The 16,364-nt window shown below is 53.1% G+C and overlaps 1 protein-coding gene across 2 annotated transcripts in view; it reads right to left on the bottom strand.

Moving 5' to 3' along the window:
• UMODL1 (uromodulin like 1) overlaps positions 1-16,364 on the bottom strand; it is a 68,273-nt gene that overhangs the window by 29,664 nt on the left and 22,245 nt on the right. For both annotated transcript variants that reach the window (XM_033232550.1, XM_033232551.1), the window contains 6 exons: positions 12,332-12,586; positions 8,668-8,780; positions 6,528-6,747; positions 4,593-4,730; positions 2,703-3,452; positions 556-813 (listed from right to left, as the gene is read on the bottom strand). In XM_033232550.1, coding sequence (XP_033088441.1) covers positions 556-813; positions 2,703-3,452; positions 4,593-4,730; positions 6,528-6,747; positions 8,668-8,780; positions 12,332-12,586 — 1,734 coding nt within the window. The remainder of the gene's footprint in view (positions 1-555; positions 814-2,702; positions 3,453-4,592; positions 4,731-6,527; positions 6,748-8,667; positions 8,781-12,331; positions 12,587-16,364) is intronic.

The following is a 16,364-nucleotide window of genomic DNA, read 5'->3' as shown; positions in this document are numbered from 1 at the left end:
CCACACCCGCCACCTCCCAGGCACAGTCTGCAGCACTCTGCCACCGCCTCAGAGCCTGCGGGTTGCCTAATGCCTTTTCCTGAATAAGGCGCCTCCTGCCTGGCCATCGTTGCATGCCTGCTGAAGCCAGCCAGATGTCCCTAAGCTGAGAGGAACAATGACACCTAGCAGCCCACAAACTAATCCAGCTCTCTTAAGCCTTAACCCATGGAAAGTCTTTTTCATACTTTTTATTCCTCTCTTTGAAAACAAATGGGAGGCCGAGGCGGGTGGATCATGAGGTCAGGAGATCGAGACCATCCCAGCTAACACGGTGAAACCCCATCTCTACTAAAAATACAAAAAAATTAGCCGGGCGTGGTGGCGGGCGCATGTAGTCCCAGCTACTCGGGAGGCTGAGGCAGGAGAATGGCGTGAACCCGGAAGGCAGAGCCTACAGTGAGCTGAGATTGCACCACTGCACTCCAGCCTGGGCAACAGAGCGAGACTCCGTCTCAAAAAAAACCAAAAACCAAAAAACAAAACAACACAAAAAACCAAATGGAAGCCCATTACCTGTCCTCACTTTCAGATGAGCTCTGGCACCTTCTTTCCAACATGCTTTGGCCACGATCTCAACCAGGTGCAAGACCCCAGGCTCCAGCCCCGACAGTGTCACACTCATGTTCCAGGTCTCTAGGACCACGGTGGGGCTCTGTGCGGAAGTCAGAGTGAGCTGGAAGGCGGAGTTCAAAGCAAGACCTGCCTCCCATGCCAGGTGGAAGCTTGTGCTGGTCACATTGGAGACCATGATCCTCCCAATGGAGACGGGAACTGGGAAGTGGAATAGAAACACCAAAATTAAAAATCAAGCCATTTCTAGGAGAAAAGAAGCCTCGCCCAATGCCAAAAATCAAATTCATCACCATGGGGACATGAGCGATTTGCAGGTGATGGCCGCCAAGGTGATGGGTGAGGAGGATCCTGTACAAACCTCCCAAGCCCGGGCTTCCTGGGCCTGCATCCTTGCCCCTCCTCAGGATGATAGCAAATGGCTTCTGGTTTGGTTTGGTTTCAGCAAATGGCTCATATACATCCCTGAGGCCCCTGGACTCCCCAAAATGAAGGCCTCTTGAGCAGGTTCTTAGTGGCGCCTCAGATGGACCGTCTACTCTTGACCCCTGGGTGGATTTACCCAGGATCCAACTTGGGGTCGATAGTGGTGACAATGCTGGCTAGAGAACCATTCTTACAGGAAGACCTCACGTCCCTCGGTAATACTGACTTACGTGGGCTTAAGAGTTTAGTCTTAGAGCCTGCTTAGCAGAGGAAACGCACTGAGGAAGATCACATTTAACAGTTCATTAGCATGAAATCCAGAGGCAGACTAGCTCTGCAAGCTCACAGGGCTGTCATGGCCGACACCCAATTCCTGCACAGAGCTGTTGTGACTCTCCTGAGATGTCACCTGGGGGCTTGGTGATGGCTCAATCTTCCACAGGTAACATGGAACTGCTGGGGTTACGGTATGACTAGAGGTGCAGAACAGCTGAGGGGTACAGGAACCCTGGATGTGTAGAGCAGATGGGGGTACAGAACACTTAGGGGGTAAAAAAACAACTGGGGTTGTAGAACAGCTGACAATGGAGAGCATCTGTGGAGGTTCAACATCTGGGGTGAAGAGCAGCTGGGGAAGTACAGAACCATGGGTGTAGAACAGCTGAGGGAGCACAAAGCAGCTGGGAAAGTGCAGAACACCTATGGAGGTGCAAAACAGCTGGGGAGATACAGAAGAGTTGGGGAGATGTAGAATCTCTGGGGCATATAGAACAGCTGGGCAGATACAGAGCAGCTGGGGAGACACAGAATAGCTAGGGAGATGCAGAATCTCTGGGGCGTATACAACAACTGGGCAGATGCAGAACAGCAGGGAACATACAGAACAGCTGGGGAGATGCAGAATCTCTGAGACATATAGAACAGCTGGGCAGATACAGAACAGCCGGGGAGATGCAGAATCTGAGGCACATAGAACAGCTGGGCAGATACAGAACAGCTGGGGAGATGCAGAATCTCTGGGGTGTATAGAACAGCTGGGCAGATACAGAACAGCTGGGGAGACAGAACCACTGAGGAAGTGTAGAACAGCTGGGAGTACAGAAGAGCCGGGGGTGCAGAAAAGCTGGGGTGCAGCACACCTTGGTGTGCAGAGCAGCTGCAGGGCTGCAGAATGCTTGGCAGGATGACGGAACAATGGAGGGGTGCAGAACAGCTATGGGAAGGCAGCATTACTGGGGGGGTGTAGAGTTGTTGTGGGGGTGTCATCACACTGATTGGTGCTGGGGCAGGCGGGGGCACAGCTCTGCTAGGAGGCAGGACAGCGGGGGTGGTCAATGCCTCAGGGGATGGCTCCAGTACCTAATGCGACAAGTAAGCCCCAGTGCCTGCTCCTGAAGGCAGACCTCTGCCCCAGCGGCTGCAGACAGGGAGCCCTAAGACGTGGGGAAGAGAGGGCTGGGACAGGCAAGGGGACCAAGCTGTCTTCCTAACTCAACCAGAAACCAGCTGCTGGGCGCCTCCGTTTCCTCACACACAAGATGAGGATGCTGCCTGAGCATTGCTAGCAGCCTGCAACCACGGCTGCGGGAGCTTTGCCACCAGAGGCTCACACAGGCTATGGGTCCTATTAGTCCTAGTCCCCATGCACCATCCGAGGAACTCACCACAGGCGGGGGTCTTCAGAGGTGTGAGGGTGGGGGTCGATGGCAGGTCTGCAGAACCGGAGGGTCCACTGTCCTCATTTTGCACCCACGTGGGATTCAGAAGTGTTTCCCATGTGGAACCGGTGGCATGCCACATGACGTGGCCGGTGGGGTCCTCAGTGGGGGAAGGCCAGGAGGGTGGCTCCATGGTGGAGTTTCCCAGTAGCTGTCCAGGGAGGGCCAGTGGGCCATCTGTGGCCCCAGGAGGGAAGCTGTGGGTTGACCCAGGAGCCTTCAGGGAGGAGGTGGTGCCTATCACCCCAATAGTGTTCCTATGACCGGGGCTCACCTGGCTGGGGCTCCCCTGGCTGGTGCTCGCCTGGCTGGTGCTCGCCTGGCTGATGCTCCCCTGGCTGGGGTTACCCTGGCTGGTGCTCTCCTGGCTGGGGCTCGCCTGTCTGAGGCTCCCCTGGCTGGGGTTCACCTCGCTGGGGTTCCCTTGGTCCATCCCCAGACCCAGAGCAGTGCTGGGCGCCTCCTGCTCCTCGCCTTTTCCTGTGCTGTTCCTGTCATACCCGACCACACTGCTGCCCCCTCTCCTGGACGGGGGCCCTGGGACCCAGTCCTGGCCTGCTGCCGGGGTGCCCTGAGGGTGCCCAGGGCTGGGTGACAAGTTCTCTAGGCCGAGGGCTGCTGTTCCCATGCCAAGAGCTGGAGCCGTTACCCCTGTCGCCGCAGACAGCCCATTGTCTGTGGGGCTCACCAGGTCACCTGCCAAGAAACATCCACTGTCAGAGCCTGCTGGATCCCACCCATGACTAAGAGCCCTCCCAGGAGGGCAGCACAGCCGTCCAGCAGGACTGCTCTGCATCCCCGCGTGGACCTGGCCAGGGACGCAGGTGGCTTCAGCCAGCATTCGGGAGAGTTTAATGGGCTCATGTTTGCAGGCTCCCCGGGAATCTCCAAAGGCAAGTCACGCCTCTCTACTGGATAAATGAAGAGACTGAAGCTGAGGGTGAGGGATCCACCCGAGGGGCTACAAAACCCGGACTTGAATGCAGGGCTTGGTTCTCACAGGCCTCGGATTAATCCAGCAGGACTCTGGGAAAATGGGACAACTTCCCCCAGATTTGCGCTCAGTGTGGGACTTGGTGCTGGATGCTGTCATTGACTTGCAGGACATTAGGCAAATAAGAAAAACAGGAGAAGACAGGCTGTGGGTGTTAGGAAGCAGAGCAGCCCTCGCAGTGTCTGAGGAACATTCTCCCCAGAGAACAGGTATCGGCTGCTCCTTCCAGCTAGAAAGGCCTCAGTGGGGGCTGGCAAGCCAGTGGCTGGGCACCTCTGCCATGCCTGCATCCAGGCCAACATGGCTCATCAGTCACTGCCTTTTAGGTCCCCACGTGGCCTCCTCCTGCTGCTCAGCTCAGCACCCCAGGTATCCCCAACCCTCTCATCAGAACTGGCCCACAGTAAAGACTGGGGGCTGATACAGCAGGACTAGAGCTCAGCGGCCCCCATCGAGCCCCTCTCCAGCTTCTCTGGGCTTCCACCCCTTCTTGGACTCCAGGCCACCTAGGGAGGAATCCTTTGCCCCGGGCTGCATCCTGACTTCTGTGGACCTAAGGAACTTGGCCTTCATGGACCCCTGTATCCCTCCACTTAAAAATCTATCAAAACTTACATTTTATAACGACATCTGGATGGCAACGAGTGTAATCCAGGCTAGATTCATTGTTTTATGCATATTTACTATCCTTCTATTAGTTTCTTTCTTGTGATTTTAAAAGAAATTGAAATGAAAACATTTCTGTAGGTCCCTAACATTACCATAGGTCCTCAGTGCTGTGCCAATGGAGAATTGGACCTTGCCCCACCCCCAGATTCTCGGGCAGGGGGGTCGACACGTACCCTCACAGGCCCGGCCTGCACGGGAAGGGGTGGCATCCCTGGTGGTGCGGCACTGGCAGGTGTAGGAGCCCTCCAGGTTGATGCACCAGGCAGCCGGCGAGCAATCGTGCTCTGCGCTGTCCACACACTCGTCCCAGTCTGCCAGGGGTAGACACAAGACAAAACCCATGAGAAAATGGCCAGAGGGTGATCAGAAGACAGACCCATGCTGGAAGGAGTCCTTCCTAGCCATCTTTGCAGTGAACGGCCGGGAGCAGGGGCACTTTTGGGGCAGAGGTGGGGCGTTTGTCCAACACTCTCATGATAAGCTTATGGCCTGCCCGTGCCCACCTTCACATCGGTTGGCTTATTTGGGGGCAAAGATTAGGAAATGTTGGTTCCTTTGGATGATATTAGTACCCACAGGTGTGCATCTAACCCTTTCTTCTTTATTCTCTGTTTCCACACCCCAAAAGTTGAAATGCTTTCTCCTCTGTCTTTGATGTGCCAACATTCTCCAATACTTAGTGTCTCAACCAAGACATAGAAAAGTAACTGAGCCGGGGGTGGGGTCCAGCTGAGTATAACATGAGCTTCCCACGCCGGAGGTGGGGTCCAGCTGAGTATAACATGAGCTTCCCATGCCATTCTAGAGCACCCAGGTGTCTCTACAGGTGTGCTCCTCCTCCTGTGCCTCAAAGACATGTGACGTGATGTCACTGGGGGGCCCGCCTTGGGGAGAAATGGGGAGGGCAAGGACAATGTAGTTCCAGGGGGGTGGCTGAGCTCATCAGGGGCCAGGCCCCGCTGGGTGGTGACAGGGCCTTGTGTGGTTCTGTAGAGCTGCCAGTGGAGGTACTCAGGAACGAACTCACGCCCAGCATGCCACAGAAGTTCCAATTCAGTTGGAATTTAAGCCATGATGTGGGACCAGTTCAGTTCTGTGCAAAGAAAACCCTGCCGCTGAGTGCTCAGAGTCTCGTTTCGTGGCTTTTTTCTGTTGTGCTTCCTGTGGTCTCCACAGAAGCAGCTTCCCTGGAGAACAGCAAGCTCGTCAGCGGCCACAACAGCTACGCCACCACCCTGGCACGGCCTGGGGGCTGCCTTGCCATCAGAACACTGCTGGTGCTAACCCACACCTCTTCCTGGGGTGCTACTCAACCTCCAGCTTACCAGTAACTCTCCTAGGGGTGCTCCGGGTTGGGTTTGGAGCCTAGGCTGGCTGGGTTGCAGTCCATGGAGGACAGCAGAGGCACCAAGCAAGCCGCTGGCTCAAACCACCAAGCCCCTCGTGTCTATTTTGGTGTGTGGTGATTCACCTAGTCTTCACTCCTCCGTCCCCCCAGACAGCTCCCACGTGAGCTCAGAGGAAGGTGCTGGCAGCTGTATTTAGTCTTGCATTATGCCTGGAGGCTTGCCGGCCCTCCAGTTCAGAGGAAGAGGCAGGTGTGGGAGCAGACAGAGCTGCCAGCAAGCCTTTGCACCCTCCCGGGCTGGCCAGGCAAGGGCGCAGAGCAGGCAGGAGAATCACTTGAACCTGGGAGGCAGAAGTTGCAGTGAGCCGAGATTGTGCCGTTGCACTCCAGCCTGGGCAACAAGAGCAAAACTCTGTCCCAACAAAAAAAAAAAAAGGAAAGAAATAGACCCACATGTGGGCAGTTGTCCAGTGTCCTGGAAGTGCTGGGGGGCCCTGACCACAGACACAGTGAACTTCTGTCCCTTTCCCCCGAGAGGACCTTCCAGCCCCATTTCACTCAGGGTCCTGGGCTGATGGATGAGACACAGGTGGGCTGGCTGTTGAGGGCTACTGCCCTGGCCCCCGGTTCTGGTGGAGGAAGGTAGAATAGGATTTGCATTTCTTTACTCTTTTAAATAAAGGAAAGACTGACTCAAAGTCACCAAGAGGATTTCTGAGCTGGAGGGCACCAGGCAGCAGGGCCGGTGGCTGGGCTGTACCTTGCACACGTGTCCCCTGCCGGTCAATCTGGAACACTGTGCTTGCCAACAGGGGCTGGAGCATGGGGGCCAGCGTGGAGACACTCACGGGAACCCCAGAGTCCTGCACGGTGAGCTTGAGCCTCACAACCACGCTTCCCGCCTGGAGAGACACTATCTGCATTCTCAGTTTCCCACTTCGGTACAAGTCAGATACCGCCGGCGGGAAGGAGCTCTCGACCTAGCCAAGAAGAGGCAACAGCTACTCAGATAGCAGACATCCATCAACGTCTTCACGACCGTTAAGCAGGGTTCCAGGTGTGATCAATGGATGGTTCATGGAGCCATTTCCCTCCTCTGTAATCAAGAGGAGGCACCCAGCGACCGACCTCTCAGAGCAAGCAGAGAGGTCCATTCACAGCACCTTAGCTGAGCTTTCCCTGGGACGGCCAGGCCTGGCCTGGTGTGCGCTGGGGACTCACAGTGACCACTGCAATCAAGCTCCCAGTCATGGAGCATCAGATGGACAATCCCCTCTGAGTGTCCTGAAAACTGGTGTGAAAGTTATTTGTGTGAGTGTGTGAGAAAGACTATTGGATTGATTGATAAATGGATTGATAGATGGAGAGGCCCCATCAAGGAACAATGCCTACGGCTCTTTGGAGCTGTCCCCCCACTTACTAGGCTGTATCCCGCAGAAAACATGCACACAGAGCCAGGTGCTTAGGGTCACCCACGCCCAAGCAAGGGAGACACCAGCCTGATTCCCCGCCTTTCTGCCCACCCATACTTGCACACACAAGCGAGTTAACATTAAAAAAGGGAGGGAGTTCTCTGAAAACAATGAAAACTGGATTCCCCCTGCAGGCGAATGTTGGGAAGCAACACTCTGTGGGTCTGGCATTTCTTTTTTTTTTGAGACGGAGTCTCGCTCTGTCGCCCAGGCTGGAGTGCAGTGGCCGGATCTCAGCTCACTGCAAGCTCCGCCTCCCGGGTTTACGCCATTCTCTCGCCTCAGCCTCCCGAGTAGCTGGGACTACAGGCGCCCGCCACCTCGCCCGGCTAATTTTTTGTATATTTTTAGTAGAGACGGGGTTTCACCGTGTTAGCCAGGATGGTCTCGATCTCCTGACCTCGTGATCCGCCCGTCTCGGCCTCCCAAAGTGCTGGGATGACAGGCTTGAGCCACCGCACCCGGCCGGGTCTGGCATTTCTACACATCTTGCAAATAGAAGCACTAACTGCCCTTTTGTTCCAGAATATCTTTCCAAGGATGTTTGCATAGTAAACAGCCTTGGGAGGGAGAGATAACGGCTCCCTCCAAAGCAAAGGGCAGGTTTGTTACTGTCTGATGTAACAGATAATGTCTCCTTCTGGAGCAAGTGCTTGCACCCATTATAAAAGATTCAGGTTCCCTAGGGGTGGGGTTCCTCAGCTCAGGTGCAGACTCACTTTATGTGCTTCGTGCCCCGGGGCCCTCTGCATCACCTCTGTGGGACTCGGGTGCAGGAAGGGGAACTGGCACAACCGCACACGCATGCTGCCTGCTGTGCTGTGAGTAATACAGTCTTCTGTCTCTGGCCCAGGAGTCTCGTATCTTCTGCCAGCATGCATGACACTGTGGTAGACTCACTTGTTAGTTTGCAGGGAGGGTAAAAACTCAGACCTTATGTGATTCTTGGCAGATTAGGAAGTCACTTTTCCCTCCAATGCACCATCTGTGGATAGATGTGCTTCCCACTGGCTTGCTTCTCCCTAGCTGTCTGCTGATGTCCCCCTTTAGTCACAAGGGAGGAATGGATGCTGTGATTGCTGGTAAATGCTTTGCTAATGAAGCTACCCCAGAGCTGGAAGACAGAGCCCTCAGACAGAAGGTTCCACAGAAAATCCAGCAGTAGGATTAAATGGTGTAGACCATTTGAATAAAGGTACATATTTTAAAGATGGATCGGCCCCGTATCTGGATTAAGCACCCCATAAAAGCAGGGGGGAAGCTTCTGAGTAATCACTGTGCGATTTGGGTTTGGCCTCCCCTGAAGCTGCAGTAACATGTATTTTTGCCACAATCCCAGAGGAAGAGCTGGGCAGGAATTGGCTTGTGTTTGATGTTCTCACTCAGAACACCCAAGAAAAGATTTCTGTGTCTGCACTGTGGCTTTACCTCGTGAAGCAGTTGTCTAGAAAAGTCCTGGAACTCCATGCTGCTGTGGTTGAGTAACCTCTCTGTCAGGTTGTGGTTTACAATCTTTATTGTGACTTCAAATACCTGGGCATCTGAGACAGACAGTGAAACAAATTACCCTGTGGTCAAAAGTCACACACTTGTCTGTTAATGTTTTCCGTGAAGCCTACTCTTTGGCGGAGAACTTTTTTTAATAGGTTGGGGCATGAATCTTAGATTGAGGTATCCTAATTGGGGGAAATAAATGTAAGAAACAAAAGAATAAACAACCACTTTTATGTCCAGGGCAGAGACATCCCAGGAAGGAGGTGCAAACGTCACACACAGCCCGTACCCACAGGAACTGGGACTCAACCAGTGCATGGAGGGTCCTTTCCCATGGCATGGCTGCTGCTTTCCTTTGCCCTATTCACAACCACAGGGCCCAGCGGGTACTCACACAGGGCCCTTACTCAGGCCCCCAACCTCAGGGTGACCAAAGGGTTCCAACCTGCCTGGGACGTTCCAGAATTTAGCTCTGAAAGTCCCATCTCTCAAGAACGTACTCTGCCAGTCAAACTGGTAGGGTTGCTCACTTACAAAGGAGGTTGCATTATTTTTGGACATAAGCAAAGATGGAAAAAAGGCTCAAGATGGGACACGGGAATATTCGTCTCTCATTACGAGAAGAAACTCAGCATGCAAAACCCAAGCGTCGGCAGGCACAGGAGCAGGTCGGCCACAATTCTGCACCTTTCTCTGGTTATCTAACAGCCACCCGCAGCTGTGCCCCACCCTGGCTCTCTCCCAGCTGGCAAACTACGGGCCATCAGAGAGTGTGTCACCTATGCACGCCACACTTAAGGCTGTAGAAATGCCACCAATGTTGTATATTGTGTATTTCCCAGTTGGGGCTCCTGTGAATCTCCCTTCTTAGCAAGAGGGAGGAGCACCCCTTGTGGTCTCCGATTCTCAGGCCCCGACATATCGCAGAGCCTCATGGACCAGCGGCCTCCTCCAGGACCCTGGGAATTGGACTCCCTGGAGGCTCTGGGCATCAGGTGCCACTGTAACACCCGCCCTGCTGCCTCCCGGCGTCACAGGCTCATGACAAGGTGGAATTAGACAAGGCCTTTAAAGGAAATTGGGCTCCTTCAAAAAGGGCTCTACAAAAGAAGGACATTTTTATAATCCGGAAAAGGAGAGAAAATCAAGGCTGGGAATTGGAATAGGCTGGTAATTCAGGAGTCTTCTAGACCCTTCCAAATTATCTGTGCCTGACATTGGAATGTAGGTATTTTTTCCTGAGGGCATGGGGTTGGTGGTGTGGGGAGAGTGAGGGCAGGGGTTGGTGGGTGGGGAGAGTGAGGGCACGGGGTTGGTGGGTGGGGAGAGTGAGGGCACGGGGTTGGTGGGGTGGGGAGGGTGAGGGCACGGGGTTGGCGAGGTGGGGAGAGTGAGGGCACGGGGTTGGTGGGTGGGGAGAGTGAGGGCACGGGGTTGGTGGGGTGGGGAGGGTGAGGGCACGGGGTTGGCGAGGTGGGGAGAGTGAGGGCACGGGGTTGGTGGGTGGGGAGAGTGAGGGCACGGGGTTGGTGGTGGGGAGAGTGAGGGCACGGGGTTGGTGGGTTGGGGAGGGTGAGGAGGGCATGGGGTTGGTGGGGGTAGGGAGGGTGAGGGCACAGGGTTGGTGGGGTGGGGAGGGTGAGGGCACGGGGTTGGCGTGGTGGGGAGGGTGAGGGCACGGGGTTGGTGGGGTGGGGAGGGTGAGGACATGGGTTGGTGGGGTGGGGAGGGTGAGGGCACAGGGTTGGTGGGGTGGGGAGGGTGAGGGCACGGGGTGGTGGGGTGGGGAGGGTGAGGGCACGGGGTTGGTGGGGTGGGGAGGGTGAGGGCACGGAGTTGGTGGGGAGGGTGAGGGCACGGGGTTGGCGAGGTGGGGAGGGTGAGGGCACGGGGTGGTGGGGTGGGGAGGGTGAGGGCACGGGGTTGGTGGGGTGGGGAGGGTGAGGGCACGGAGTTGGTGGGGAGGGTGAGGGCACGGGGTTGGCGTGGTGGGGAGGGGAGGGCACGGGGTTGGCGGGGTGGGGAGGGTGAGGGCACGGGGTTGGCGGGGTGGGGAGGGTGAGGGCATAGGGTTGGTGGGGTTGGCAGGGAGCTGCAAGTTCCTATTGCGTTTCCCATAGAGATCAATTATGCACCCTGGAGGATGGCGCTATAATGGAACTGCCTCTCAGACCTCCGTTTCCAAAGAGGGAAAAGAGTCCCTCCTCCCCTTAGCCCGGCATACTTTGGAAATGAAATGAGAAGATGAGGTGGAGTCAGCTTGGAATGGGAAGCTGCGTGCACAGTGGAGAGCTTGTGTCGAGAGTGGCCGGGGTGCTTCGGGGCTTTCTGGATGCCCATGCTGGCTGCTATGAGGACTTAGCTTGAGGTTCACCCCAAATCAGTTTGAAAAGGATGTAGGGCTGAGCCACATTCCGCCATTCATTCTCCGCCACCACTCACTGTCACTAGCATTAACCTCTGTGAGTGAGAAAGGCCACAGTATGGTCTGTATGCAGCAATTTCTATGCTCTGCACTCTCTGCTGAGACATGAAGCCCAAAGCCCACAGCCGAGGACTCCCACCGGCTCTACATCAGGGACACACACGTCGAGAACCCAGGACCAGAATGGAGCCCCAGCAGGCCCACATTCACATCCCACAGCCACAGAGGCCAGCCTTGGGGAGAACTTCCACCAGCCAGGCCTCACCTGACCAAGTCTAGGCACCACTGGGCACCAGGCAAGTGGGGAGCAAGTCACGGGCAGAGCCAAGTGAGCCACATGGGACAGACCCAGATGGGCCACACCGGCTCCTTCCCGACAAAGTGCTGAGTTCATGTGTGCCTCGTGTGTTTTGGGGACAAAAGTTTCCTCTTGGGATCACTCGAGCCCAGGAATTTGGCACCAGCCTGAGCAACATGGCAAGATTCCATCCTTACAAAAAATAAAAAAATTTAGCCGGGTATGGTGCTATGTGCCCATGGTCCCAGCTACTAGGGAGGCTGAGGTGGCAGGATCACTTGAGTCCAGGGAGTCAAGACTGCAGCGAGCTGTGATCGCACCACTGCACTCCAGCCTGGGTGACAGAGCGAGTCCGTCTCAAAAAGAAAAAACATTTTGTCCCAGCACAAATGTGGTGGGCACAGCATTCGCTTAACATGCACCACGAGGGAAGCGAGGCATGAAAACGTCAGCGATTCTCCCCTCTCAGAGAGGGAACTTAAGACAGCCTCAGTGCGGTGGGATAAGCAGGCAGGGTCCTGATCTGCCTGCCAGGAGCTGCCGCCTTCTGCTTTATTATTATTTTATTCCTTTGCTTCACTCTAGCTGATGCCTTATTGGTTCTTCTGATTCCACATGTTGTCCCCTCACACGGCAGAGTGAACCCGGAACAGGATGAGATGCAGGGAAGGGAGGGAGCACGTGAAGGTGCCAGCGGGCTGGTGCAATGCCGGGCAGGCAGTGGGATGACTGGGAGGAGAGGTAGGAAGTGTGGGGCGGTCAGTGACTTCTGGGGCCCTGGTTATAGGAAGAACAATGCGACGTGCTAGGGCCATGGAACTGGTATAGAAAGACAAGCGCACAAGCTAACGTGGGTCTCTGACTGGGGGCCTTACCGGTTTTGACAGTCAGCATGGTGGAGACGTCGGCCCCACACCCCTGGTAGCTGGTCTTCACCCTGTACAGCACTCCAGCCTCCAGCCCAGCCACCGCCAGTGCCTGGCCCTGTGTCCTGGTGCTCCTGAGCAACTCCGTACCCCGGTAAACCCAGACATGGAAAGTGTGGTTCTGCGTAGAATTTAAACGCCAGGATACTTGAAAACTGCTACTGGTGATGTTGAGGACCACGTAGTCACTGAGTGGAGGACAATCTATGAAAGCACAGGAAGAGAAGACGAGCAAAGGGTCAGCGAGGGCGGCTTTATCTTCTGAAGCAGGTAACACAGCCTCGTCTCAGCTTGGTTCTCACTGATTTATTGATCAAGTTGATCCATGCAGGACAGCACTCGCTGTTTTCTTTTTTTTGTTTTGAGGCAGAGTCTCACTCTGTCACCCAGGCTGGAGGGCAGTGGTGCGATCTCGGCTCACTGCAACCTCCGCCTCCCCAGTTCAAACAACTCTCTGCCTCAGCCTCCCGAGTAGCTGGGATTACAGGTGCTCGCCCCCATGCCCTACTAATTTTTTTGTATTTTTAGTAGAGATGGGGTTTCACCACGTTAGCCAGGATGATCTTGATCTCCTGACCTCGTGATCCATCTGCCTCAGCCTCCCAACGTGCTGGGATTACAGGTGTGAGCCACCACGCTTGGCCCACTCGCTGTTCTTTTTGTTTGTTTGTTTGTTTGCTTTTCCAATTATAAATGAAACCCATTCATTCAAAACAGAGTATCAATCTTCTCTCTCTCCAGGCTTCTGAGTAATTTTGGAAGGTAGCTCAGGACTGCATTCAGTGATGGGGATATCTGAGATGAAATGGAGAAGCAAGAGGTCTCAAGTTGAAATCTCAGCCTCTCTATCACTGAGCCAAGTTAGAGGGTTGGAGTCATCCAAGTGTGCCTCTGTCTACACAATGAATAGCATTGAGTTGTGGGGCTCCTTGGGATCCAGAATCGGTGGTTACTAGAAAGTCAGAAGACTCTGGGGACCCGTTGGCAGTCGTTGTACAGAAAACATTGGTAGCAATGGCCACGACAGTGTAAGGTTTCTGTGCCACGTCTACAAACGCTGCCTTACCAGCTTCTCCAGGGCCCTGGGCTGCTCTGATTCATGACAAGCATTTGGTCATTTGCACAAGAACGTCTGCACTGGGCTGACTCATCACGCCGTAAACGATGGCCTCGTCAGGAAGCAGGACTCAGAAACCAGGCTGAGCTTCCTTTATTGCCTTTTTTATGCTTTCCTATTGAAATCCATGCCTCAGGGAGCAAAGCTCTGATGTACCAACCTATATATATGCCAGTGCTCAAATAGCATTGAAGCTCTTTTTTGGTTAAAAAAAAATTCTGGCTGTACAGCAAGTATCTGGGCAGCAGGAATTATATAAAAAGTAGATGGCCCCCAGTCTAGTCACCAAAATTTTCACATGAGAGTTTAAATTCTATAAAAACAAGCAATGAAGAATTTTAAAAAATATATATGTTGCAAAACCATGGTAAAGAAAATAATAATTTTATAATGTGTGGCTTCCCAAAGCCTTTTATGTAAGGATTGGTAGGATATATACTTTCTAGTATCATGAAAAAAATTCTGTTTTTAGACACATGTGCCTGCTTTCTCTCAATAACAAATTGAAAAAAAACCAACACTATCCAACTCATTTCCCTTTTCGCCTTGGCTGCCAAGAGGCTCAGAATCCAATTTAGTGCCCAGTCACCACCACGCGACATAGCCCTGCTGTTTCTTCCTTCCAATCCAAGACTGAGCTGCCTCTTTTGAATCTTGGGCCCTGTGTAGGTGAGCTCCCCAACCCTGCCACTCCGCCTCCCAGTAGATGAGCATCTGTTACGGGAATCTGGACAGGCTTCACTCGGACGGGATCAGTGACATCCACCCAAATTCTGATGTGTCCTAATAACAATTCTAGGATGTGGGGTAGAATGTATTTTTTAAGACACATCTATACTTTTTACAGGATTATCCAGTGATTTTTGGCATATTGATCAGAGACACCGACATGGATTCATTCTTTATGATATTTTCTTGAGTGGCAAGAAAAGCAGAAATGCTTCAACTGAGGGTGGCCCAAAGCTTGGGACCTGAGATTGTGGGTGGCACCCCCCATCTCCAGGGTCACCAGAACCCAGGAATCAAAAAGACCCCCCACTGCCTGGCCTTCTAACAACCACCCGGCTTTTTAAAGTCTGTTCCTTGGGAACATATGTCTCACTGAAAAAGGAAGGAAGGGCTACAATTTCTTTTCCAAAAAGTCTGCTAAAAGCACTGACTGTTCTATTTTTGTACAGTCAGGACACAGCCCCAAGCATTTTTTTATCCATGTCCGTGGAGGATGGTGTGACAGCAAAATGCCCTGCAGACAGGAAAGTAGGGCGGCCACGAGCAAGCCCAGCGGCTTGAACAGCAGCTCCCAGTCCACACCCAGGGCTCCAACCTTGCCTCCTTGTTGCCATTCAGATATCAAACTTGACGCAGAGTGAGAGAGCACATGGGTGGGACAACAGATGGCCATTTAAAAGCACATTCTATAAGGGGTGCTTCTCAGCAGAGCAGAGTTAAAATTAAAAGGACACCCACCCGTATGTATTTGAAAAGAACGCAGAGGAATGGTGTTTGGAAAGAAGTCTCAAAGGGTGCAGAGCTGACAATGCATGCTTTATCTCTCTTAATAACAATGTTTACTCTTTAAATTAAGATGCCAGTGGGTTTTTGGATCACTGGATGGGGACCTGCAAATCTGGCATTTCAAATGCTGTGAAAACCCTCGGAGGCATCTGCAGAAGCTGCCATCAGTGATTTCTGCAACTAAGAGAGATTGTGAGCATTTGGGGAAAGAGAATCTCATCTAATCCAAAGAAATGCATTATCCCTGAGGACAACGTTCCCATCCAGTATCTGTGTGGCCCTTTTCCAGTCTGTTACCTTGAAGCATTTGGAATTGTCCATATTTGACCACGTTTGTCCAACAAGGGCACCAATTTCTTACAGCTCAATTTTTTTTTTATTGAGCATCTACTGTGCACCCAGCATCACCATAAACACTGAGGGAACAAGGATGAGTTAATGTCCACAGGGTCCAAGCTGCGCAGTATGCATTATAGCAGCAGTAGGAACTTGCAGGGAGCTATAAATTAACTCCCTGGTCTGAGCCCCCCACAGTACTCCCTCCCACGACATCCATGTCACAAACCAGCCATGCTATTAGTGACACAGTTACAGGTGATGTTTCCTGGGTGCCGTGTGTACCAGGCATGTTATCCTATTTAGTCCTTACAGCAATCCCAAGTAATAGGTTCTTCTAGGATCCCCATTTTACAGAGGACAAAACTGAAGCCTAGAAAGTTCAAGTAGGTAGTATATGGCAAAGCTGAACAATAAGAAATAGCAAAGTTCATTTGCCTTACGACTAAGCTTTCCTATCACCAGTAGTAGGCTGAATAACAACCTTCAAAGATATCAAGTCCTAATCCCTGCAACCTATGACTGTGACCTTATTTGGAAAAGGAATCTTTGCAGATGTGGTTCAGTGACGTATCTTCAGATGGAAAGATAATCCTGGATTTCCCAGGTCCACCCTAAATGCAATCACAAGTGTCCTTATAAGAGAGAATCAGGGGAGATTTGCACACAGACACAGACACACACACATGCACACACACACACACACACACACAAAGGAGAAGGTGGTATGAAGCTGGAATAGAGAAAGAACAAAGATGTTCACCTTGAAGATGGAGTAGGGCTAGGCGTCGTGGCTCACATCTGTAATCCCAGCACTTTGGGGGACCAAAGTGGGCATATGGCTTGAGCCCAGGAGTTTGAAACCAGCTTGGGCAATATAGCAAGACCCCCATCTTTACAGAAAAACACAAACATTAGCCATACGTGGTGATGTGTGCCTATAGTCCCAGCTACGTGGGGGGCTGAGCTAGGAGGATCAATTGAACCCTGGAGGTGGAGGCTGCAGTGAGCCGA

This window comes from Trachypithecus francoisi, unplaced genomic scaffold (genome assembly GCF_009764315.1).
Source record: "Trachypithecus francoisi isolate TF-2019V2 unplaced genomic scaffold, Tfra_2.0 Lachesis_group14, whole genome shotgun sequence".
Classification (NCBI taxonomy): Eukaryota; Metazoa; Chordata; class Mammalia; order Primates; family Cercopithecidae; genus Trachypithecus; species Trachypithecus francoisi.
This window is presented reverse-complemented; position numbering and strand designations above follow the sequence as displayed.